Source organism: Pseudopipra pipra, chromosome 1, assembly GCF_036250125.1.
Source record: "Pseudopipra pipra isolate bDixPip1 chromosome 1, bDixPip1.hap1, whole genome shotgun sequence".
Taxonomy (NCBI): domain Eukaryota; kingdom Metazoa; phylum Chordata; class Aves; order Passeriformes; family Pipridae; genus Pseudopipra; species Pseudopipra pipra.
Window position 1 is genome coordinate 47,679,539 of NC_087549.1, and position 23,956 is coordinate 47,703,494.

General features: G+C 39.0%; 1 protein-coding gene across 9 annotated transcripts in view; it reads left to right on the forward strand.

Moving 5' to 3' along the window:
* Positions 1-23,956, forward strand: part of TMEM241 (transmembrane protein 241) — a 56,329-nt gene that overhangs the window by 11,649 nt on the left and 20,724 nt on the right. For 7 of the 9 annotated variants that reach the window (XR_010430694.1, XR_010430695.1, XM_064655286.1 and 4 more), the window contains exons 5-13: positions 1,371-1,448; positions 2,858-2,883; positions 4,599-4,650; positions 5,777-5,825; positions 7,828-7,873; positions 8,866-8,901; positions 14,927-14,961; positions 16,204-16,273; positions 18,974-19,067. Coding sequence is in view for 6 of the 9 variants with exons in the window: in XM_064655286.1 (XP_064511356.1) it covers positions 1,371-1,448; positions 2,858-2,883; positions 4,599-4,650; positions 5,777-5,825; positions 7,828-7,873; positions 8,866-8,901; positions 14,927-14,961; positions 16,204-16,273; positions 18,974-19,067 (486 nt within the window). In the remaining 3 variants the exon portion in view is untranslated. The remainder of the gene's footprint in view (positions 1-1,370; positions 1,449-2,857; positions 2,884-4,598; positions 4,651-5,776; positions 5,826-7,827; positions 7,874-8,865; positions 8,902-14,926; positions 14,962-16,203; positions 16,274-18,973; positions 19,068-23,956) is intronic. The other 2 variants (XR_010430696.1, XM_064655268.1) reach the window with 1 other exon arrangement.

A 23,956-nucleotide genomic window follows, 5' to 3' on the forward strand; every position in this document is an offset into this window, starting at 1 on the left:
CCCACTCACAAATTCAAGAAATAGTCACATCAAAGGCAATAGACATATGGAGAAGGTTAACTGGGCTAGGCAAACTGGAGCCATTGTTGGCTCCAAAACACATTTGGAAGAGCCAAAAGCAGAGAGGAGGAAAGAAAAACCCAACAAATTGGCTTCACAAAAGGAAGAACGTAAATTCTGCTGTCAACTTTCCTTGTTTATGGCTATTTCTTGTATTTCCTATTACTATTCAGGCTCAGGTTGCTCATGTTGTATACTTCTGGTTTTATATTCTCAGTTGAGAACTGGCTTTCAGAACTGGTGAAGCTGTTTTGTTTGTATGATTTTTTGTTCCTTTTTAGTTTAAAGATGTTAGAAGTTACCTTGGTGTAACTCTTGTGTTTATGGATCCACCTCAGCTGTCATTATGACTTAAAATGTTTAATTAGCGATACTTATCTGGCTTCATGGTAAAGAAAAGAAAATTACAGAAAATACAGATTTCTGAACGCGAAGTCCGATTTAAGAGATGTTTGCTGCTTTTATCACCTGATACTTAAAAACATGGACATCACTGAGAAATTACCTCATTCTCTACTTATGTGATTTAAATACTATACACAAGTGGGGAAATACTGCTTCCTAAACTGGCTTAGTCTTTACATTATCTTAATCAGAGCAGAGAATTGCTTCTGTTTCAGCTGTCTGAGAGACCATGGATCTGATTTGGAGGAAGTATTATGAACCACTAGTTCTGGTTGGGTTTGCCTCCGGCAATGAGTGTTTGATTCATTATTGTTATCACTGGGTTTTGTTTCTTAATGATTTCATGTTGGGATGGTGTCCAGATGCCTCAGTGAGTACAATTTCAACATCACTTGTGTATGAACTATTGCATTTCTACCCTAATTTTGGGCATCTCTTCCTAGCAGTAACTGAAAGCAATCACCTAAAGTCATCTTGCCCACAATTCTGTTGCTAGGAGTCACACTGTATTCTTAGTACCAGTAGACAGAGATGGGAAAACTAATGAGAACTGTTTACTGTGGAGGGTGCAGATGTTGGATCAGAGAAGGAAAACTAGAGGCAGAAACCTGGAGCAAATCGTACTGAGGTAGCTGTGTACAAACAAACTGGCTGAGCACTCAGAAGTGGGAGAAGCAGCAAGCAGTGCTACAGCAGGGCCTGCATTTAAAGATGCCTGTGCCATGTGGTAATGATTGGAATGGGTCTAAGTCCCTTTTAGGAGATATGGCATGGGTTTACAGTTTAAAAAACAAAAAACCCAAACCACAAACATGTGGGACAGCTGTCTCTAGGAGGAGTGCCCCTTGCTATGTGTGTGACTGTTCTGGGTTGATTTGGGCATTTTTGTTCTCTCCCAACGGCAGCCAATCCCAGTGTTCCTCACTGTGCACAACGCAGCAGAAGTTATAACCTGTGGGTTCCAGAAGTTTGTGCAGAAAGAGGTAATTGATCTGTTTATTGATACATTCAAGGTAACTACTGTGATATAACTGCCCTATAACAAGACACTTAATTTCTTTTAATACAAGCAGCATTAGTACAGTGTGCTTTTCTAGTCTCTCTGTGATAGCTGGTCATTAGTGATACCCAGAGAGAGTTTTGCTGTTGACAGGTATCTATACTGATACGAGATGTGAAACAGGGCATATGTGTATCACCAGTTTGATCTGCATTTTTAAGACTGGCTTGTTTTTTCCTTTTGAAAATTAATATTCCCTCTCTGTCATAATTTTAATGTCCCCACATAAAAATCTCATTGTTTGAGCTGAGAGGGAGAAGGACTGGGTCCTTATATCTAACCAGTATAATATATCCAGTGTGTTGTATGATTATAGATAGATCATATCTCCATATGAAATGCAGGAGGAACAATCCATTTTTAAATTTGTTTTGAATTCTTGAGAATCTGCCCTAAGACCTGTGAAAGTCAGGTAAATAATTCCTGCACCCTTTAGTAAGAGCTGAGTTTGTTTCTCACAAACTGTAATAAGAAGCCTTCTTTTTAGGCTTTTCTTGAAATGTTTTTCTAATTGACTAAAGAGCTGCTGTATGAGCTAACACGGGGAAATCATTCATCACAAAGTCATTTTTACAGTGACCTCTGTCTTGCTGTAAAAGGGATCTTCCATTCATTATATCTGTTGTCTGTATAGAAGACAAATAAATAACCCATTTTTACTACTTGTAACAAACAGAAGAGGTCACTAAGGTTATGCCTAAGGGACATAAGAGTGTGTACCATACTATGTCCCTGTGACATTTTCCTCTGATTAGTGTCCCTGTCAAGGTGTTTCATATTTTCCTTCTATGTCACATGCTTATGATTCCTCTCTTTAAAAACAAAAGCACTGCAGACAAGGATAATGCAAAGACAGGCCTTGCTGAGAAGCTTCTCAGGAATAATTTTGTACCAAAGAATTGGGAAACTTTCATGAGTTTAGATCAAGACTGATTTGACTGATATCTTTTATTAGGTACCTAATTAGTACCTAATTAAGAAAACTCAGTTTTTGAGTACATACATGACACAGTTTTGGTATAATTCAAGTTAAGTTTGAGGACGAGGTATAAAGTTCATGCTGGTTTTAGATTTACCTGCTGGTAAGTAATCTGAAAATATAAATCAAGTTGAAGTAGGCTAATCCGTAATCCTGATTCTTCTTTTCCGATTTAAATTTGCTCATCCATGCTCGAATGTAATGGGCTGTTGAATGCTGCTAATTGAAGTTTTAATGTGTTTGGTGCAATAAGATCAGCTATCATCATTTTCCAGTTTTTGGAAGGAGAAAGGACTATTTCACCATTTTTATTGTTAAATTTTAATCTTTTAATCATACTTTCTTTTTTACAGCAGACCTCTCATCTGAAAGTCTGTAGGTAAGCTTTTAAAACTACTCACATTCAGATTCAGACTTGTTTTGGCTCCAGCTTCTCTATTTGCTTCAGATAATGGCACCAGAACAATGAAGAATGTCAGGCACATTCCTGTGGGCGGTGAGCCTAAGTTGCAACATAGGAGTAATTAAATATTTTTAAACTTTTTTTAACCATTGCTTGAATCGATATGTTTTTTCTTCTTACAAAAATAAAAAAAGACAGAAGACCAGTCTTCCTGAATGAAAAAACAGTGCTCATAACGTTTTTGGAAAGGAGATGGAAACCAGGTTTGAAGTTCCAATGGGTGATCATAAACAGTATCAGAAAGATGATTAATGTGTTAGAAAATAGCTAAAAATGCCTTTTGAGAGAAATAAAAGGTAAATAATATCTATTTCTGCTAGACTAATTCATTTCAAGGTGGGAGTATGTCTCTTCTGCCATGTCTGAAGTGACAGGATGAGAGGAAATAGCCTTAAGTTGCACCAGGGAAAGTTCAGATTAGATATCAGTAAAAAATTTTCACCGAAGGAGTGGTTAGGCATTGGAATAAGTTGCCTAGGGAGGTGATGGAGTCACTGTCTCTGGAAGTGTTCAAGAGGCATCTTGATGTGACACTTGAGGAGATGGTTTAGGGGTGATTATGGTGGTACTGGGTACTGGGGGACAGATGATCTTAAAGATCTCTTCCAACCTCAATGATTTTGTGATTCAGTGATAGTAAGCTACACAAGCTACCAACCCTTGATGGCCCTGGTTGTTTAGGCTTCAAAAAGGAGATAGAAAAGGACAAACAAAAGTCAACCAGCCATGTATTAAAAGTTTCATTCTATGCCCCCACGTCCCTTGAAGAAAGCACACTTGTTATTCTCCACATCCTGTAATGTTTTAGCTGTACTTAAGAATGGATAATGTTGGGTTACTATTTAGTATACTTAGAGGCATTATCTTCCTAATTTCTTCCTGTTATTTCCATTATCTAACTTACTCTGGCCTTGTCTTCACCACTGGATTATTGTCAAGGATACTGGAGTTTTTTATAATCTTTATTCTGTCTTTTCCTATGCCCCTAGAGAGCAGGAAAATAAGCTCCCAACCCGAGTCTATGTTATTATTAATAGTGACAGTCCACAGAAATTCGACATCAGTGTATTCAGTGTAGCATGAAGAAATACTGACTCAGCCACAGGTTGAGAATTTATTTAACTTAAGTCAGTGGATTAGGAGAGGACTTACATTGTCCTTAAACCATTTCTAGTGTAATACCTCTCATTTTCACTTTGCTCTGTGTTCTGGAGTAACACCATTACTTTTAAGGGAGTCACTTCTGCTGGAATTATTAACAGGCAGTTCACCTTAATAAAAGAAGTTTTTGGTAGCCATTCAGACAGAAATTGGTTGATTTTGGCTTTCTGAAGAAGCCTAGGGAAGTGAGATGGCAAGTGAAGAATAATATTCTCTACCAAAAAAACTTGATTTCATCACTTCTGAGATGCTTTTTGCTGCTTCTATTCCATACAACTTTGCTGTGTATGAGTTGCAAAGAATGCATGAAGTAAAACTTAATTGTGGTGGCGGAAATTGCTTTTTAAATATAGAATAAAAAACTGAAGTGTCAGTGTAAAATTAAGTGGATTTGCCTCTACTTTGCTGAGAGTACAAATCCAAGTTGCAAGCTTTTGATCTTGTGGTGTTTTTTTTTCTCTTCTCCACAGTGTGCTGTTCCTCCTGGCAGCAGCAGTGTGCCTTCCTTTGTGTGACACACAGGTGAGTTCTGCTTAGTAAAGCAGCTCTAGTTAGACCTTGATGTGTGACATTGTGTTAGGATACGAGGGATGCAGCTTTTACTTGTAAGCTAGGGTAGGATTCCTGTGAAGGAACTGTAAATGTTTCCTGTTGCTGTGTTGTAGTCGTGCTGGTTTTACTGTGTTTGCATCATGGTAAAACCTCTGAGCAGTCTGGACATGCAGCTCTTTGGTGAAGATAGTGGCTGGGGAAACCATGATTTTACTTCTTACAGGGCTTACAGCAAATCACTTAGGTTTGAGTTAATTGCATGTACTTTCAGAAGGTTCCTAAACTAGTTTTGTATTCATTCTACACACTTTCTGTAGCTACTGGAGAAAGAAAGGAGGTACCTCCAGAGAGTGCTCCATCCAGCAAAGGTTTCTTCATTGGAGATTCTCATTTGGAGACCTATGAAGGCCGCTTCCTTGCTTTAGACACTTCAGTTAATATCTGAAGTCGGATGAATCTGGAACTTGTCTGGATTCATCTGATCAAATGTGGCCATCGGAAGCATTGCACTTGCACTAGCTCTGCATAGTCCATGGAGCAGAGCAGGAACTTCTGATATATGATTCATCTCCCTTGAAAGCAGACATCTAAAATGTCTCCTCTCAAAATATTTGGTTTTACCCATTGATTGTGAAGAGGGCCTGCTTTGCTCAAGGGCAGATGTCTGTTTGAAACACTCTTTTGGATACTCTGATTAGTTGGAGCCTTAGCTGCTGCAGAGGCTGAGAGGAGAAAGGAGACATGACAAACACCTTAGTGATGGTCCTCTGATCCTTTTGCTCCTCCCTGATTGCCAATACCGGACTAAACAGACTGAGGTCCATATGATTGGATTGTTTAAAATGTTGTACATAACTGAAGGAAATACAACCATCCCTGTCAAGACAAGCTGAGAACCTGGGTAACTGGCATATGCCAGGTCTCTAAGGGGGACAGGAAGAACTTCAGTCTTCCCAGTCTTCTTTAGTCATCTTCTCTTTCCTTTTAGCATTGCTCCCACTCGCTGTACTTGCTTTGGGAAGTTAACTGCAGGGAAATCACAATATGTATGTTTACATGAACATGTTTTTATTTATGTAGATGTTCTTTATTGCAGTTTGATCCAAGTGGTTATTTATGGGCTCTAATTCACTTGGTCTGTGTTGGTAAGTAATTTTCTTTAAGAAAAGACTTAGGAAGAGTAAATATTTTGGAGAAATGAGCTTTATTATGAAATTACCGATATTTGAGATTCTTTACATAAGAAACACTTGGAAAGAATGAAGATCAGTAAACATAAGAAAACGCATTCCTATTATAGCTTTTATGCTGAAAACAACATCAGCATAAACCAGGTATTGCAGTCTGTTAACAGTGGATGAGAAAATGCACATACAATTTTAATCAGCACTAAGCTCTTCTGGTTGTTTTTTTATGGTTACCTACTGAGAGACACTTCTTTCTAAGAGGAGAATAAACATGAAAAAGGCAAACAATAACTTGTAGTTAGACCTTTATTGCACACACAGATTTTATTTAAAAACTGACAAAAATACTCGAAAATATCATGGAATATGGTCCCAGAGGAAGGATGTTGAAATGCTGGGGTTTTTTAGGCAATCATACACATTTTTTAAGAATTTTAACAGTGAGTCGCATAACCCATCAGGTTTTTTTTTCAGACTAAACATTGATTCAGATAAATCATAACTCTTCCCTGAAAAGCTAGAAACAGTCAGACCCAGAAAATCTGAAGAAAACAAGAGTACTAATCTTTAACTAGGAGATTTGTGTCCTTTGGAGCATTTGGGTGGATAATCAGTAACTTGTATTTGATTCTTACCTGTCCTATAGACTGAGTGACTCATTCATATATTAAGTCTTATCTGCAGATTAAGGATGATTCCTTCTTTATTTCTTCTATTCAAATTGTAAAATTTTCACAGCAGAGGTAATGTGTTTATATGTATTCGTGTCTAGAGGAGGTCTACAGATCCCATTCTAAACAAATATGAAATAGGAGTTTTTTTCCTCTAGGAAATACTATATATATATAAACATTTGCTCATTTAGAAAAAAGTAGAAGCTATGGATTTTTTCACATCAAATACTTATTTGTTGTAATGAGTGATGTTACTGCTTTCTCAAAGCCAAGTGGTTTCACTTGTAAAGCAGTGCTTGGTCATGGAGGTGGAAAACTACTTAGAGAATCTTCAGAAGGGTTCTTTTGAGTGTTTGAAACGTGTAGGAAGCGCCAACAAAATGTTTATGCTCAAAATATAGCTTCTTTCCATTTCTTTTGGTTTTGAGAGTTGTTGATTTGACTGTTGGTTTTTGTGTAATTAGATTTCCTATCAACTGAAATAAAGATGCTATAAGAAAGGGCAAACAGATGAACCAACTTCCTGCATTAAGTTTATCGAGACAGGGCATTAGAGAAAGGACATGTGTTCTACCCTTCACCTTGTCTAGCAGAGGCAGAATTGGATACATCTATTTCAGTGTTCTACTGGATTTAATTTTCATGTTCTGGTTCTCTCTGTGAATTAAAAAAAAAAAATACCCCAAGGCCTTGTAGAAAGAGTCTGAAAAAATAGAGCCTGAAGCTGTATTGTTTCTTCCATGAGTACTTAAAGCTTTACCCAGAATAGAAATGTGAGCTAACCAAGAGGTGGGTGGGTCAAAAATGTAAAGAACCAGGAGATGCTAGAGCTGAGAAAACTTTAAATAGTGAAGATAGCTCAGAGCCAACAGCTCAGAGCCAACAGCTCTATGTAGGGATCCACACAGATTAATATGTCACAGAACTTATCCCCAAAATCGAGTGGGCTGAAGAACCCATTCTGTGACACTTTTCTGTATGTATTTACACACAAAAGCACGTACACACACACTCTCCTTTGTAGCTGCTGTGAGCTAGAAGTTGTCTCTTCCTCAGAAGAACTAGCAGAACCACAAAGCATGACTGTACTCTGAGATGATAACACTTTGAAAACTATTAATTTGAAGCGATAGGTTCATTTTACTCATGGTTTAGGAATCCTTTGTGCTGTGTTGCTAAACTGTAATTCAGAGGGGTTCACGTCTGCCAGTACCACGGCCAAACAAGCTGTTGTTTGTCAGAATGATTGCATGTTATGGCAATTACACATGTCATTTCAATTACAGGGGCTTACAAAGTATTTCACAAGTTGTGGAAACCTGGCTCCTTAAGGTAGCGTGTTTTCATATTCTTTTACAAAGAAAGAGATTGCTATCAAAGGGGCTTAGAAACACATCTGTGTAGCAGTCAGGTAAACTGTAGGGATCTCTGCATTATCAGCATAAGCTGGGCCACTCTTGGTTAATCATTAATGACTTCCCTTGCAAGAGGAGCCTTATTTATTGTTGGTAACAATAGCATGTGGTTATTGATAGTTGTACTGCTAACTGGGACACTGAATTAGTTTTAAACGTTGTGTTATCCAAGGGTGATGACTCAGTCCTGGAAAAAGAACCCCTAATTACTGGCACAGGTGTTAAGAGGCAATGTTAATTTGTCTTCATGTGGAAAGCTGCATGGTTTGAATCTGTCAGTACTTCCCTTTGTGACAGTCTCAGAAGTGTTCAGCAGTTGCTGACTTACCACAGGACTGAAATGGCCAAGTGCCTTAAGCACCTTGAAACCTTTCACTAATCCCATTTGCTTGTTAGAACTCCAACCATGCAATAGTAGTCTTAGAATCAGATGGCACTACATGTTCACAATGTCTGTAATCTGCAGTTGTCTGTATAGATGGAGATGGATCTGTTGCCACTGCATATTATGTATATGTTCATAATATATGCATCTGTAGAATATGGATAACCTCATTTATTTCAAAACCATTTTCCATCTCTGGTTAAAGGTTCTAAATTTTAGTGAGTCTCATTTTACTTCACTTTAAATGAGACTTCCACTGACATAGAAACAACAGAAATAATATGTGAATTATGTGTAAATTAATATGCTGATTAATTGAGAATTTAACTAATTTATTAATATCGATAAAGTTATTACTATATTATATTCATTATGTATATAATGTTACTATTACCTAACTATATTATATAAATTAATATAATGGAATATTATAGTGTTAGAATACTGCTTAATATACTGATCTCTTATACCAAATGAACTGCTTTGCTAAACGAGCACCTTTTTTTCTTTCCCTCCTCTCCCAGTGATCTGGACCAACAGTACATCAACTATGTATTCAGGTAAAATGAATAAGTCTTTGATACACCATAGCTGGTTTTATGTGGTATATGTTTTCATTTTCAACTCTGGCTTGTTGAGGAAACTCATAGCTACCACTACTTAAATGTATTAATTTAGAAGGACATTCACTGAAAGAACAGTGCTAAGCTGAATGGCTTAGCAGATGAATTTTTTTGGCTCTGGTTATGGATGGATATGCCAATATACACCTGGGAAGGTAACGAGGTGTTAATTATGAATTTTTAAATCACCATGTGCACAAGTGATCTATCATTTCCAGAAATAATATTTACAAAGTAACTCCCTGGCAAAACCCCACTTCAGAAAATAAAACTTGTACAAAATTGCCGGAAGGGGAGGTAGTGATTACAAAAGTACTGTGTGCAAAGAACATGAGCAGTAACTGATTGTTCAGAGTGCTGTTAGTGGGATTGAGTAATTCAGACTTCCAGTTGTTTTTCTGATTTGGAGATATAAAAGTGGCTTGTTATTTTTTAGCTAGTGAAAGAGCCTGAGTCACCGACCATATTCCCCTGCTTTTTTAAATTCAATCCTTTCCTCAAAGAGCCACACAAGTCAGAACATTCAGTGTACTTGGCTTCTGTTGGGTTTTGGTGAGGCTTTGTTTGAAGTAGGGCATATAGAAACTTGATTAGATTCTCCTTCATCCGTATGTTGGATGCCCATTCTCCTCCATCCATATGTTGTATATGTTGGCGTCTTCTTAGGATGGTAGCTAAAGTCATATGGGGACACTATGAAATATGAATAATAAATTCAAAGAAAGGGTAGTCAAAAGGAATGAAAGAGGGAGCAGAAGTTAGGAATAAGCATAACAAAAGTAAAGTTGTACTTCTCTGTTTGATTAGATGTATGACCACATGAAAGATCATTGATAGGAACACATCAGAGACACCAGTGTAGGAACATTCCTTCACTTCAGTTCCCATTTATCTTGTAACATCATCCATATGATAACAGTGCCTCTCTTTCTATCTTAGTTCAATCAAATCTCCTATTTTGATACGTAAGTAATGCAGGGCTGTGATTTTGCCTCTGTATGATTCCAGTGTCTATTCACCAGGGTCCCATTCGTGGATAATATCTGAATATCAGTTTGCTTGAAGTGGTCTCTTGTTTAAATCAGTTGTTTTCCGTCTATGCAATGCACTATGAAATGCAAAGCAAATCAGTTTTATGCAAAGGAGGTAGATGTGTTTATTGACACTTTGGAAGAATTAGTTGTGGAATTTGCAAATAGCTGCCACACGCAGAAATAACCCATGAAGTCTTGAATGAACTGTTGCTGGTTTTCTGTGTTGAAGGGAAAATAATTAAACAAGCAATAAAATCAATTGATTTTTCATTTGGCAGTTGCCTGAATATGGCTTTCAGTTATCATTTTAGTTGAAAATTGCACATAGGCCTGAACCTTTAAATTCAGATTTTGGCTGAAGGTCTTAAATTTGCAGCTTTGTTTGAAAAGTCAGGGCTGGGTGTCTTCTCTGTTAATCGGCGATCCTTTGGAGTCTGTGAACTTGTGTCCAGCAGAGAGCAGGAGTTCCACATTACATGGAAAGTATGATTGTTTATTTGGAAGCTTTTGAAAGGGAGAAACTTCTTGCTAAGGACCTGTGAGGTGCAATGGTATGTATTTTAAAACTTTTCTTTTTACAAAAAACCCAAACAAACAAATAATCCAACAATGGATTTGTGCAAATTGGAAGATGGCTATTTTCAGCATCTGCTTAAAAACAAAAATTTGTTATCAAATCTTCCAAAGATTTTCACCAGTAAGAGGCTTAAAGGTCAGCATAGCTTATAAGATGATGGTGCAAAGCAATTGCTGGAAAACAGGTGACTGAGAGGAGGTAGCAGACTGGATGCTTCTTTGTTTTGTTTGGGTCTATAGATATCTATATACGTTTGTATTTCTTTGTATTACAAAAGCTCACAGTCCATAACATTTGAACTGGGGAAAACAAGCAGTACCATAGAAATGGGATAAGTGACATCTGATTTCTTTTAGAGTTTTGTTTTGTCATAATAGCTGACGATGTTTGAAAGGGTGTGAAATTTGATGGAAGCTCTTTCCACGTTTGCAACCTCCATGGCATGCCACCTCCAGTATTTAATGGGACTTAAGTCCTTCTGCTGCAGAAGGCACTGGTGGGGTTTGTTTCTTTGTGAGACCTTCGAAGAAGCTGTTCAGAGTGTTTGAGAGCTATGTAGAGCTGTGTACACACAGCTTTACTGCACAAGCTTAATTTCTGTAGAAAACAGTCAAAAGTATTTTTAAATCTCGCTGAGTAGAAGAATATTCTCCGAATGAACTCTACTCCTCAAAGGCAGCTCTGGGTCAGAGCTGTAAACGTAGGTCTATCTCTGTGAGAGGGTGCCCAGTGCTAAATTCTGTGATTTAGCAGGTATTAATGTATGTGCTGCTTCCTGTACTCAAGGCTTCTTGAGGACTGTTTTGGCCATGACAGTATCCCAGTTCCACCTCCAGAACAGGGTACTGTAACGTGTACTGGAGATCTTGCCTATACAAGCATGATTGTATGATTCTATGATTTATGAAGGAACTTGCTAGTGCGGTATTAGTGCAGCTTTCTCCTCTTAGCACTATGATCCGTGGGTCTTTAAAGCTGCTTATTTCTAACCTAAATCACACAGCTGGCGTGCGGCTGTGCGGGTAAAAGAAAGCAGCTGTGTAGGCACAGGCAGATAGAATGTAGAATCATTGAATCATTTAGGTTGGAGAAGATCCTTAAGATCACCGAGTGCGTTAACCAAACACTACCAAGTCCTACACTCGCTAAACACCGCATGTATATGTCTTTTAAGTACTCTTGGGGATGGTGACTCAACCACTGCCCTAGGCAGCCTGTTCTAATGCTTGATAACCTTTTCAGTGAAGAAAATTTTTCCTTATATATAGGAAAACATATAGGATTGTAACAGAAGAGGCTGTTCAAAGCATTTCTGTTCAGTATGAAAGCACAGTTGTACTCTCAGTGTAGAGACTACCTGCATAGGGCAGATGGAAAGTTTTGCACCACATTGCTGAATGTTAGAATGTACCAATATGTTAGAGTAAAAAATATATATTCTGATTAAAAAGAAACATTAACTGTATTGACTTTTTTGGATGTTTCCAGAGGTGCAACTGAAATTAGCAAAGTCTCCTAACATATACTGTCCTTACATGCCATGCACTGTTTCTTCTTCTAAAATCTGGAACAGTTTGGGAGGGAAAGACATCCTAAGAAAATGTACATGAATGAGAACTTTCTAGAACTAAACCGATCTGAAGAAATATTTGCTGATGTTGAAAGTGTGGCGTTCTTCTCTCTTCATCACTTACAGCACGATTATTCAATGGCTTTTAAAAAGGGAGCCAGGAGCAAGTGTAAGAGGGAAAGCAGAGCTGTGCTATGCAGAGAAGGGAGGAGTGAGGCAGTGCCCAACCCCATCCTGTTCGTCCCTCTCCCTTGTGTTTAAGCATCTGGGGCAGGGAGAGGGAGGAAGAGAAGGGGGGCAATATACTTCCAAGATACTCCCTCTAATTCTCCAATTCTCTTGATCCCACCTCCTTTTTTTACTGCACTATTGTATTTTCCTGTACTCTGACTTCTGCATTGGTGTTCTACTTACTAGTACTTTTTCTAATAATCTTGTATTTTCTTTATTCCTTTCTGTTCCCCTACTTTTTATCAAGAAAGGAATTTCTCCCCGCCCTAGAAGGCAAGAGTTAGTGTGAGGGGAGGGGTAGTAATGTCTGCCTCACATGTTGAGGGATACATAATGTGTCTTAGAAGCAGGTTGCAGCTCATCTTGGACTTTCTCCTATGCTGAGGCAGGTTATGTTAATATGTTAATTCTTGTGGAGAACCTGTAAGGAAGTTTCAGTACATCCCAATATCTGTCCCAGTCTGATCTGTGTTCACAAAGGCATACCATATGGCCTAGCAGCTACTGGTGAGGAGAAAACAGACACTTGAGAGTTTCAAGTGGTAAAGGAGTGACACTGACAAAGGTATGAGGTAAAGGCTCTCTACTCTATGCAGCTAAACTAAATCTGGATTCTGGAGGAGCTGCTAATCTATCAGTTTTGTGAATTAAATTAATATTCTTGCTGACAAAACCTCTTTTTAGTCAGAAAGGAAACTGCAGGTGACCCAGCCCTCAGTATTGAGTACAGGGAAAAAAGAGAGGAGCAGAGAAATCCAGCACTGGGGTTTTAGTTTTACTGCAGCCTGGTATCCAGGCTGTCCTTCTAGAAACCTTTGAATCCCTCATCTGGTTTTTCAGCATCTTTGTGTCTTTTCTACTGATGCTCTGTTCAGAGCAGAGCTACAGTGCAGTTGTAATGCCATCTAACCCATTTGCCTTAGCCTGCCCCACACTTCACAAATAAGATTTTGTTTTCCTCATATGTTTTCTTTGGTTCAAAACCTGGGATGTCTGGTAGGATTATCAATTCCTCTTGGTTGCAGAAGGAAGTTTCTCTCTGAGTTTTCCCAATCTCCGTGTTTTTTTATTTAAAATTTAATTGTGCAAAAAGGAAGTGGAGTAACACAGTTTAGTCGTAATTCTCATCTCTCTTAATACAGTTTCCTTTCCCCTGCCAGTCTCCTGTTTTCTCTGTTTCTCAGTCAAAAGCAATAGACCTTTGCTTCCTTTTCTCTCTTTAGCAGGAAACTGAGGAATTGGGCCTGTTTATTGTGAGTTCCTCTTGGCATCCCATGCAGGGAGAGCACCCGTGTGTGGGGAGGAATGTGGGGGGGAAATTACCTGCTGTGATCTGCTTTGCCTTCTTCATTGTCTTTGTGACAACTGGATCATTTAAAAACATGTATAAATGTTGACAGTGTGAATGTACTGTAGCAGCTGATGCCTTTCAAAGACATACAGAATGTGAAGCCTAAAATACCTTCCTGTCTATCCCTCATAAACCCTTTCCTTCTCCAGCCCATTATGTTCCATGGCTGATTTCAGTGACAAGCTCCCCCTCCAGGGCTTCCTTAGCCATGGCATTTCCATGCTCTTGGCAGTTCGTTTTGCTGCTGGTGCCTCTGTGAATGACGCTGGAATTCACCAGAGCTTGCCTAGGACAGGTCACCAAGTGCAGTAGCCTGATCATGTAGAGAGCTGGGACGAGCTGAGTGAGCAGCTTTCGAAATAGTGGCTGTGTTAACACTGGAAAAGGGAGTTGGCCTGGAATGCTTTAGCATTCATAACATTAATTAATGTCTTTTTACCTCTCTAAGTGCAATGCTTGCTGCTTTTTTCAAGAAGAAGACTCTGCAGATGCTCTTTTGTCCTTCTCCCACTTATCCTTAGTATTTGTCATCGATGTATGTTGTTAATTGGAAGAAGCTGTAGCTCTGCTTTGGAGACATACATGCTTCTCCCATCTTAGAGTGCCCCACAATATGTTTCTATAGCCTTCTAACCTTGGAAACAACTTGGAATGAAAAAATTTGGGAAAAATCATAAATTTAGAGGAAGAATCAGTAGCACTGAAAAAGGCTCTGTACAGCCTATGCAAACTCAGAGGATGAAGTCTTTGTAAGACCTCAGAAATCTTAAGTGATACTTAAGTGCAGTTGTTCTGGCATAACACAGAACAACAACCATACATTGCAACTTTGATGGTTTAAAAATGGGACAGCAGGAAAAACTTCTTTGCTAAGAGGGTAGGTAGAGTGGCCCTAGGACAAGTTACCAGAGACGTGGAATCTCTATGCTGGTAGATTTTTGAGACAGAACCACAGAGGGCCTGATCAAATATTCATGATAGTTCTGCTTCAGGTGAGAAACTGTATTAAGTGACCCCAGAGATTCTTTCCCAATCAACTTTGTTTTTCTTTTAATTGATTCTTATGCCTCAGTTATTCTACTTAACTGGAATAAGTTTCACCATGAAAAAAACAAACACAAACCTGTCAATTTATAATGTTCAGCCCTTGTCATATATTCTGTACTATCCAATTAATTAATTTTTTTAAATTTTTCTAGTGTGGTGCTCTTGGCCTCTGCGTCCCATCCAGCAGGTAAAGTGTATTGAGTTGTTCCTTTTTTAGGTTTTCATATTGCCTTTCCTTTCCATGCATGTTTCTAGAGACCATATCCTCTAGAATTTTAGCCTTGGATATGACCAATAATATGTTATCATGTAGGAAGAGCAGAGAACAGTATATAACTTGGTGTAATTTGCATGATATTTCCTAATACCTTACTTAGCTGCCCTTTGCAACGAAGCAGCACGGGATAGACAACAAAGAATAGTTTTTGAGTTGGTGCGTGGTAAAAAACAAGGATTCCCTGGGTCAGCATGTCCTCTTCAGAGCAGTGTCCCAGCAGGCCATATAGAACTGAGTTTCCTTCTCTGCATTGCCCTCAGTGCTATGCAGAGTGTTGGTTTTGTTGCTTTCGTAAGAGGTATCCCGTTGCTTAAGCCCATGACAGGATTTGAAGTAGCAACAGATCAAATGGTAAAAATTGAGAACTTTGTTATTTTATGGTGGCTAATAATCCTACCATACTGGTGTTTTTATAGTTAGAAGGGTAAAGATGATCACCTGTTGCTTTCACTAGACATTTGTTCAGTCAGAAATCAAGGAAGCATTTAAAGAAACATAAATTCCCCTTTTTGCCTGGTGGTGCATATTGTGTACATAGGCACCCCCCCACACACACAGGATAGACATAAATGTTAAGCAAAACAGTCCTGAATTTCAAAAAGTGAAGGATGGAGCTTCCTACAAATCTGTAGAGCCTAAAGGCTAGAGAACTCCAAGAAATTGTTGCTACCAAGAGCAACCAGGGCCCAGGTTCCTGGAAATTCAAGTACTCAAGAGCTCTACTTGGACCTGGGAGAACTTAAACCTCTCAACGTGCTATGTGTTAGAGAGTTCAAATGCCAAAGACGGAAGCAACCACCATATGTGTGTGTTTCCTGTTACTTCAGTAGGAATTATGTCAAACTCTATAATAAAAGAAGTGGATATAATGCATGTCTGTCCACTGGCAACTGTTGCTTAAGCAGGATTTTCTGTATACTCACAGAGAATACTTTTACATATCCCTTTTCCCTTTTTCAGCCAAAGGCAGGAACTGGCTAAAAGCAAGGTCAGAAAGAAATCATTAAACACACCAGAAATGTGGAAAGCATCATAAATGAAAAGTTAGCCAGCTGTAAAGGCTCAGAGGAATGTTAAACTAATAATGTTCCTGTAATTGCTTTTCCCTTGCTTGTAACAGTGTTCCACTGAGTATATTGCTTTGTCCCTCAGGTGATCTCTTCAGTGCCTTGGACTTTCCATTCCTGTACTTCTACAGGTTTCATAGCAGCTGCTGTGCCAGGTAACGTTTCTGTAACAGGACATGTAAATGTTTTCAAAATAGGAGAGCACATTGACTTCCAACCTTGACTCTCAGTTAAAAATTTTGGAGTATGTAAAGCCTTAGTTATACTAGTTTCTGCTGGCATAAGCCAGTAAAAATGCAGAGAATATACATCTGTGCATATCTGTGGATATGCATTTGAAGGCCTGAGATTCAAATGTGCTGGAATTTTATGTGTATCCTTCAGTGAGCGCATTCTGATCCGGAGAGTTCCCAGTCACCAGTAAAATAATTTTTACCAAATGTAGCAAAGCTTTGATACATAGCATCTCTCAAATGCTTCTGAAGTCGGATTAGCCCTAGTAAAACTTGCTGTTTGCAGCGATTACAAAGTATTAGTCTTTAGCAGTATATGGCTGTACATGGATTTATTTTCCTGTACATCTTGTTATTTGGCAGAATGCTTTTTTGGGGTAAAAAGGAGAGGCTTTAACAAGCATTCCATTATTTTGAGAAGCAAAAGTTCCCTGCCTAATAGCATAATTCTTACAGGACAACATAAATATGTTTCCTATAGATCTTAATTATCTCAAAAAAAAAACCCAACTTATTCCCATCTTTTCCCTTCAGTCTTTTGCTAAATAAAAGTATTTTCTTTTTAGAGGGGAAAAAAATCGTTTCATGCTAACTGATGGCAAAAATATTTCCTCATTTTTAGGGTTTTTCTTACTAGTATCCAGATTTTCCATTAAAAGGGGATATTAAGAATGATTGTTAAATAATTTCCAATGTACATAGATTTTTGTTATGAAAGTGACTTTTTTTTCAAGGGTGGACTATCCATACTGCAAGTAGCTTGTAGTTAGGTATTTTTTTGTGAAGGCAAGGTCTAACTGCAAGCACTAATGGATATCTGTCTAGCCCAGATATTCTTCTCTTTCACTTCATTAGAATTTTAACACTTGTAGCCTCCCACTTCTGTTTCCATTGCCCCACCTTCAGCAGATGTATAGTAGATAGCACAGTGCACTGCAGGAAGGGGAAAAGGAATGGTTAGATGGAGAAACAAGCATCTCATTTGCTCTCCTACATCTTGTAATCCAGTGTCTTTATAGACATAAAGGATTTGGAGGAAAACCTATACAATGTAAAGTAAGGGCAACTGATACAGCTAAATCTACTGCCTCTGCAGAATGTCTGAAGCATTAGCAATGAGGTGCAAAATGCTCAATCTATTTAACAAAATAAATTGATGTTAATTGTGGCATCAATATTTAGGTAAACATTCCCATGCTTTGCTGTTTCACTGTTTATCTTTGAATTACACTAAACATTATCAAATCTCTCTGACTAAAAGTCCTTCGCAGCAGAAGATCTGAAACAAACTTAAGCCAGCTACTGGACTCTAAAAAGTCTGGGCAATGCTGGATCATTGAACTAACTCATTTCTCAGAGTGGAATGTTCTACTGCTCAGCACTTCATCTTCTGCAACAAGTTGCTGAGTTTGGGCCTATCTTTTATTGTCAAAACAGCATCTGCTTCCTTGTCTTCGGGCATAGCAGATAGTCCTTTAGGGTCTCATGTTATGGCTCAGTGTAAGAAACGCTAGTTCCTTCTACTCCTGGGAAGTTATCTTACTGTTTGGTACCTGTACTGACATGTGGCTGAGATGGAACTTTGCCACGTGTATTGAGCAGGAAACAGCACTTGGCTGATATACAGGAGCCCAGCATGGAAAATTCTGACCCAGGGAGCCAGCATTTTCCACCCTTCCTGCTGTTGTAGAGAGGGGACCAACTGCACTGCATCACTATCCAGAACAGCATACCCTCTGCAAATACCAAGGCACTTTTTGCTCCATCACTTGTATGTGGTATTGATGCTATCTCCTTTCCCATGCAGCTTCCCACAGTACTTTGTAATCTCTTACGCCTCACAGTAATTTTGCCTTACATATTCTGAAGTCCTTTTTCTATTCCCTGCTTGCTGGTTTGCACGATTTCGCTGGTTCACAACCAGTGGGTTGTACATAAGTCAGAAGTGGAACAAACTCCGGAACCAAGGCTCATAAGTTCTGTAAAGTCCAGTGAAATGTGGAACAGTTTTCTTTAGAGTACTCTTGGCTACAGGAGCATTGGGAATTGCTGTCCGATATGACTTGAGAATCAAAATTCTCCTAATTGTCAGCAGAAAACTTTGGAGCATCCTGTTCCCAGCACTACTGAGTCATCTATTTGTTATACAGTAGAGATGTATTTGACTTCCTAATTGGAATTTAGGTTTCATGAGATTTAAACAGCTTGAAAGCTTCAGGCAGAAACTTTCCACTGGATATTTTTTCAGTTCAAGACTCTGTGGAGGTTGAAGTGAGTTGCCAAACATGTGTGGTTCCTGTCGAAATTAGCATTGCTGTTATTCAGGGCCATTTCAATGCCTGAAGTTAATATTTCACCTCATGTTTCCAATAATCTCTACTTTTCTGATTATGCAAGTGCATTAGAAACCAGCCATAAGAGCGTCAGACTTACTTTACTCAGATTCTAGTCACTGACTGAACAAAACCCAAGATGTACCAGACATAACTTAAGCTCCTTGTCCACCAGCTTTCTTTACCCAAATGGGATTAACACTGCAGTTCTGAAAACCAAGGTGCCTGTAAAAGGTTGTTTAGTTGAAATTAATAGACTTTATTAACAAGCTTTCCCTATCCCTTGCAGTGGGCTGTTGGGATTCTTTCTGATGTTGCACACAGCAAAGCTAAAAAGCAGCACAACCTCAGGGCAATATGCAACCTGGAGTTTCCTTGCAAAGGTAAGAGACCCTCACAGGAACACAGTGAATCTGGGCTTCTCCCGGGAGAACTGAGGAATTTCTGCATCTCTCTAGTTTCCCTTGCTGTTCCTACTTGACACTCTTAGGGCCTGTCTGTGCAGCCTGCATGTAGAGTTGAGACAACAAGTATCAGGTGCATAATACACCAAGATCATTAGCTGAGATGAAATACTGTGTATAAACTGAGCATAGTGCTTTCCAAAGCAATCTATACTTTCCAAAGGTGTTTTGGAGAAGAATACTCCTTCTGAAGTGGGTGCACCAGCTGTTGTTTGCAGCATGCCTTACCTGAGCCAAAAGTTAAAACTAGTTCCCCGAAGTTCAGTACCAGAACTTCCATTGATTTTGGAGCAGGGGAGAGCTGTGGGTGTCATTTGCCTTAAGATCAACAAGGCTTTTGACGGTATGTCCCACAATATTCTTATATCTAAATTAGATTGTTACAGTCTGGATGGACAGACAACCAGATGGGTAAAAAAAAAGATGATCAGAAGGTGAAAGTTAATGATTCCTACTGTAACTGGAGGCTTGTGACAACTGGAGTGGTGCAGTGGTCTGTCCTGGGACCCTTCCTGTTTAGTATCTTTATTGAAGAATCAGAGGTGATAGAGTACACTCAGGTTTGCAATGGACACTAAATTGGGAGGACCACTCAATAGTGCTGGAGGACAAGGTTGCCATCCAGAGGGATCTGGACAGGCTAGTGGAATGGGCTAACAGAAATCTTAGAAAATTCCTCAGTTACAGATGTGAAGCCCTGCACTTGGGAAGGAAGAGCGCCTGGCAATAATACAGCCTAGGGACTGCACAGCTGGGAAGCAGCTCTATGGAAAAGGAGCTGGGGATTTTGGTAGACAGCAAGCTGGACAAGATCCAGCAGTGTGCCCTGACAGCTAAGAAGGCCAAAAGGATCCTGGGTTCTACTTAGAATAGCATAGACAGTAAATTCGTGGAGTGATCATGCCCCTCTACTCAGCACTTGTTAGACCACGTATGGAATAGAGAGCCTTGTTTTAGGCACCTCAATATAGAAGAGACATTGATAAATGGAGTGAGTTTAGCAAAGAGCTGCCAAGAAAGCCAGGGGACTGGAGCACTTCCCTTTAGGGGAGTTGCTGCTGGACCAGGCTTGTTCATCCTGGAAGAGAGACAACTCTGGGAGCACCTAACAAATAGCAGCCACCCAGTAGCTATGGAGAAATTATCAAGAAGACAGATCCAGGCTATTCACAGTGGTGCTTAGGGGTCTGTGTGTAAGATAAAAATAGAGGTTCAGAGTGGGTATAAGGAAAAATTATTTCACCCCAAGGACAAATCAGGCAAGGGCAGAAGTTGCCCAGGAAGGCTGTGCAGTTTCCATCTTTGAAGGTTTTCAAGCCCCAGCTGGATAAAGCCCAGAGCAACCCAGTCTGACCTCCTGAGGTCCATTCCTACTGGAATTATCCTATGATCTGAGGATTTGGGGTCTGTCTGTGCTTGATTTAAGTTATTAACAGCTGATTTGTTAAATTATTGGTGATGAATGCAGTCAAAAGAGCTTGTCAGACTCCTTTTCCCTGGTTAGATTTTACTTAGTTTCATCACTCTCAGCTAGGTCATCTGAAAACCACAACCTTCCTATGTGATTTGTGATCACAACTTTCCTTCTACAGTGAAATGAAGCTGTTGCCTTACAAAAAAAAAAAGTAGACTTGCATAATATGCTTGTTTAGAAACTGTAGTCAAATGAGTCTGGTTTTTCTGAGGATAACAAGAAGGGAGTGATATGGCTTGCTTTGTGCTTTGCAAGCTGTTCCACACTGTACAAGTCTCACCAGTTTGAATTTCTTCCAAACATTCTGACTGTGCAGATTTCAGTACCTTAGCTTTCTTCTCTCTTCTTGGTAGCAAGTCAACTGATCTAAAACTTGCTCATGAGTCTTTTTTTTTTTTTTTTTTTTTTTTGTTTAACATTCTGAGTTGGAGATGGGAATAGCTGCCTCTGCTAGTGGGTGTGGGTGCTGTGTGTGAATGAGGGTAAATGGTTCTACATGTGGTATTTATGACCTATCTGAAAAAACTGCAGGCAAAGATGTGTTGTGAAATATATTTTAAGCAGATTTGGGTCCTTCCCAGCTGAAGTGGATCAGAGCCACAAAGTCTGGACTGGATCAAAGCTTTCCCAAAGTTCAAGGGTTTCTAGATTTGTGGGGATTTGGCTAACTCTAGACATAAGTTAGACAAAGTTTGTTCTAGCCACTGTTGTCAATGAAATTATGTGCCTTTATAGCAACTAAAAATTTGCCCCTATGTCACTGTGAGGATGTAATCTGTTTTTCAACCTTAAAAGTGTGTGCTTTTTAACATGCATGGTTTAATTATCTTGCTTAGGAAGGTTTTTGTAACAGAGCACATTAATCCTTTTCCTTTTGTTGTAGCTTCTGAGTGCTCAAAATATGTTTTGTCTTGAGTTCAAAGAGGGGAATAAGTAATGAAGACATGAGATTTGTCTGTAGCACTAATAATTTTATCAAAACTAGCAGTTTCCCTATGTCTTTGACTACTGTTTTAAAGCTTGCTATAAGGCTTATTTAAGGTTCTGAAGTACCTATCTGGGGATGCATGAGGAGCATGGAGGAACTGCTGCTCCAAGTACTAAAATGCAGCTGATTTGGGATTAGAAGTCAGTGAATGCTTGAAAAATTCGGAAACAGTTTTAGAAAGGGATCAAAAGACACTGCAGAGACAGACACAGATAGGCAGAAAGCAAGAGCTGAACTGGAGCTTGCCTGAAGGGTCAGGGCTGATCTCACAGCTCCTACAAAATTCTCCCAAGGAACCTTGTATCTATAAGGAACTATAAATTTACATATGGGGTAGTTAAGAAGAGTCCTATCTGTATGATCACTAATGCTGCTTCCTGCAGGTGTTTGAAAGTGTTAGAACTATGTACTAATCCAACTCTGCACTGCAGGGGTATGAGAGTTGTGTCAATCACATCTTAAATCATCGTAAGTGCGGAAAAGCAGTATTTAACTAGCACTATAAAAATCTGTTTAAATCAAAGTGTGTGGCTCCTGTGGAAAAAAAAAACGAACAACCAAAAAAAAAGAAATTAAATTAATGTGGGTAAAGAATAAAGGTAGAAAGTATTTGAGTCTGGACTTGCAGAATGGTATTCAGTGAAAAAAAAAAAAACCACCTCTGGTCACGACAACAGCTTTGCCTTCCCACATGAGCATTTTTCTTGGATTGAGTAGTGCCCTAGATCATCCTCTTAATCTCTCAGACTGACTGGAGTTTTCACCAGCAGTTGGAAAGGAGCAGCACTAGAGGCCAGAATATGTTTATCTTGCAAAAGAGCCAAGAAAGGAGAACGCTGTAGTCCTCAGACAGCAGCACAGGCCTCTAGGGAGGTGCAGAGAATCGGAAAATCTGTTTTCCATGTGGATGCTTTGTACCTATCTGACTGATGAGCTGGGCCTGAGATTGTTGCCACCGCTTCATTTCCAATGAACTAACCATGAGATCTGATCAGGCCTGCTTTGCACATCCAAGGAGACATTCTTTGTGAAGCCCACATATTTGGCCTCCTCCCCTCTAATTTTTCATTCACTTATAAATTGGAGCTGGGTCGTAACTCGTTTTTATGATACTTACTTTGGCTTAGGCAACTTAATCAATGTATGAGGTTTTTAAATTCTTCCCTGTAATGATTTCTGACAGCTTTCATGTCAGAGCATTGCTTTGTGCAGAAATAGACGAAGCACAGGTTTCATCTGTGTATGTAGTCCAGTATGATATTTATAGTGACAAATGCTTTCTGCACTTTTTCTGTGAGAGCAAATTGTGTGTGTGTTAGTCATATCTGTATAAATTCGTGAGAAATGCCAAAAAGAATCACTGAAGTGATCTGTATAACAAAAAAAAAAAAAAAGCTTTTAGGAGATCCAAGAAATATTAAATGCTTTGTCATAGCCTTGCACAGATTTAATCCCCAGAAGAGCAAGGATTTGAAGCTGTACTTAGATTTCTTGTTTTAATTTGAGAGCAGTGCTGGTATCATGGGTCATGCACTGGAAAGAAAAACTGGAGATGCTCATATACACAGACAGAAGCATCTGGTGAGAACACTAATGAGCTCTAACAGTGCTGTCAGTGAGTTTGTTTTGATTAAGTCTGCCAATCTATATCTGGTGATGAAGCCTGTTAGGGCCTCTAAAAGTTAAGTAGCAGAAATAATTTAAATAATAAATAGAATGGAAAAATTCAGCGAGATACTGGTTACTTATAAATTCATATTGCTATATCATGTTTAATGTTATCCTAATAAACTTAGAGTAGGGAATTCAGCTTGTTCTCAGTAGGAATCTATTGAGGCAGCTTGTTATAAAGAGGAAGAACAAATGCGAAAATCAGTGAATTTGGGATTCTCTCTTTCTTCCTCATCTGAAGAAACAAAATCGAATAACTGAAATCAAGTTGCATTGAGCTTTACACTGGTTTTCTTATGCATTATTTGGAAGAAAATTCAGATTAATCAGATCAAGAGTATGCAACTCTTTTCTATATGACCATCCCAGGCACTATTATGTAATCTGTAGTCTATTGGAACATGTTGGAGGCTCCCTAATACATAAAACTATCCCCTGGCAGCTGCTTTGGTTCCTTGTTTGTTAACTTTAGACGTGTTTGCCCCAGGTCATCCTGTGTTTAATGCTGGCTGCCAGACGTTGCGAAAGCAATTTTGCAGGAGTGTCTGAAAGCGTCTCTCATCCATGGGTCCTGTGTACCTAACTGTAGCCCACTATACTTATACCCCAGCAGTTTTAGTCTTCCCCCAAAATATATAATGGCTATTCAGAATCTCTTCTGCTATTCAGAATGAC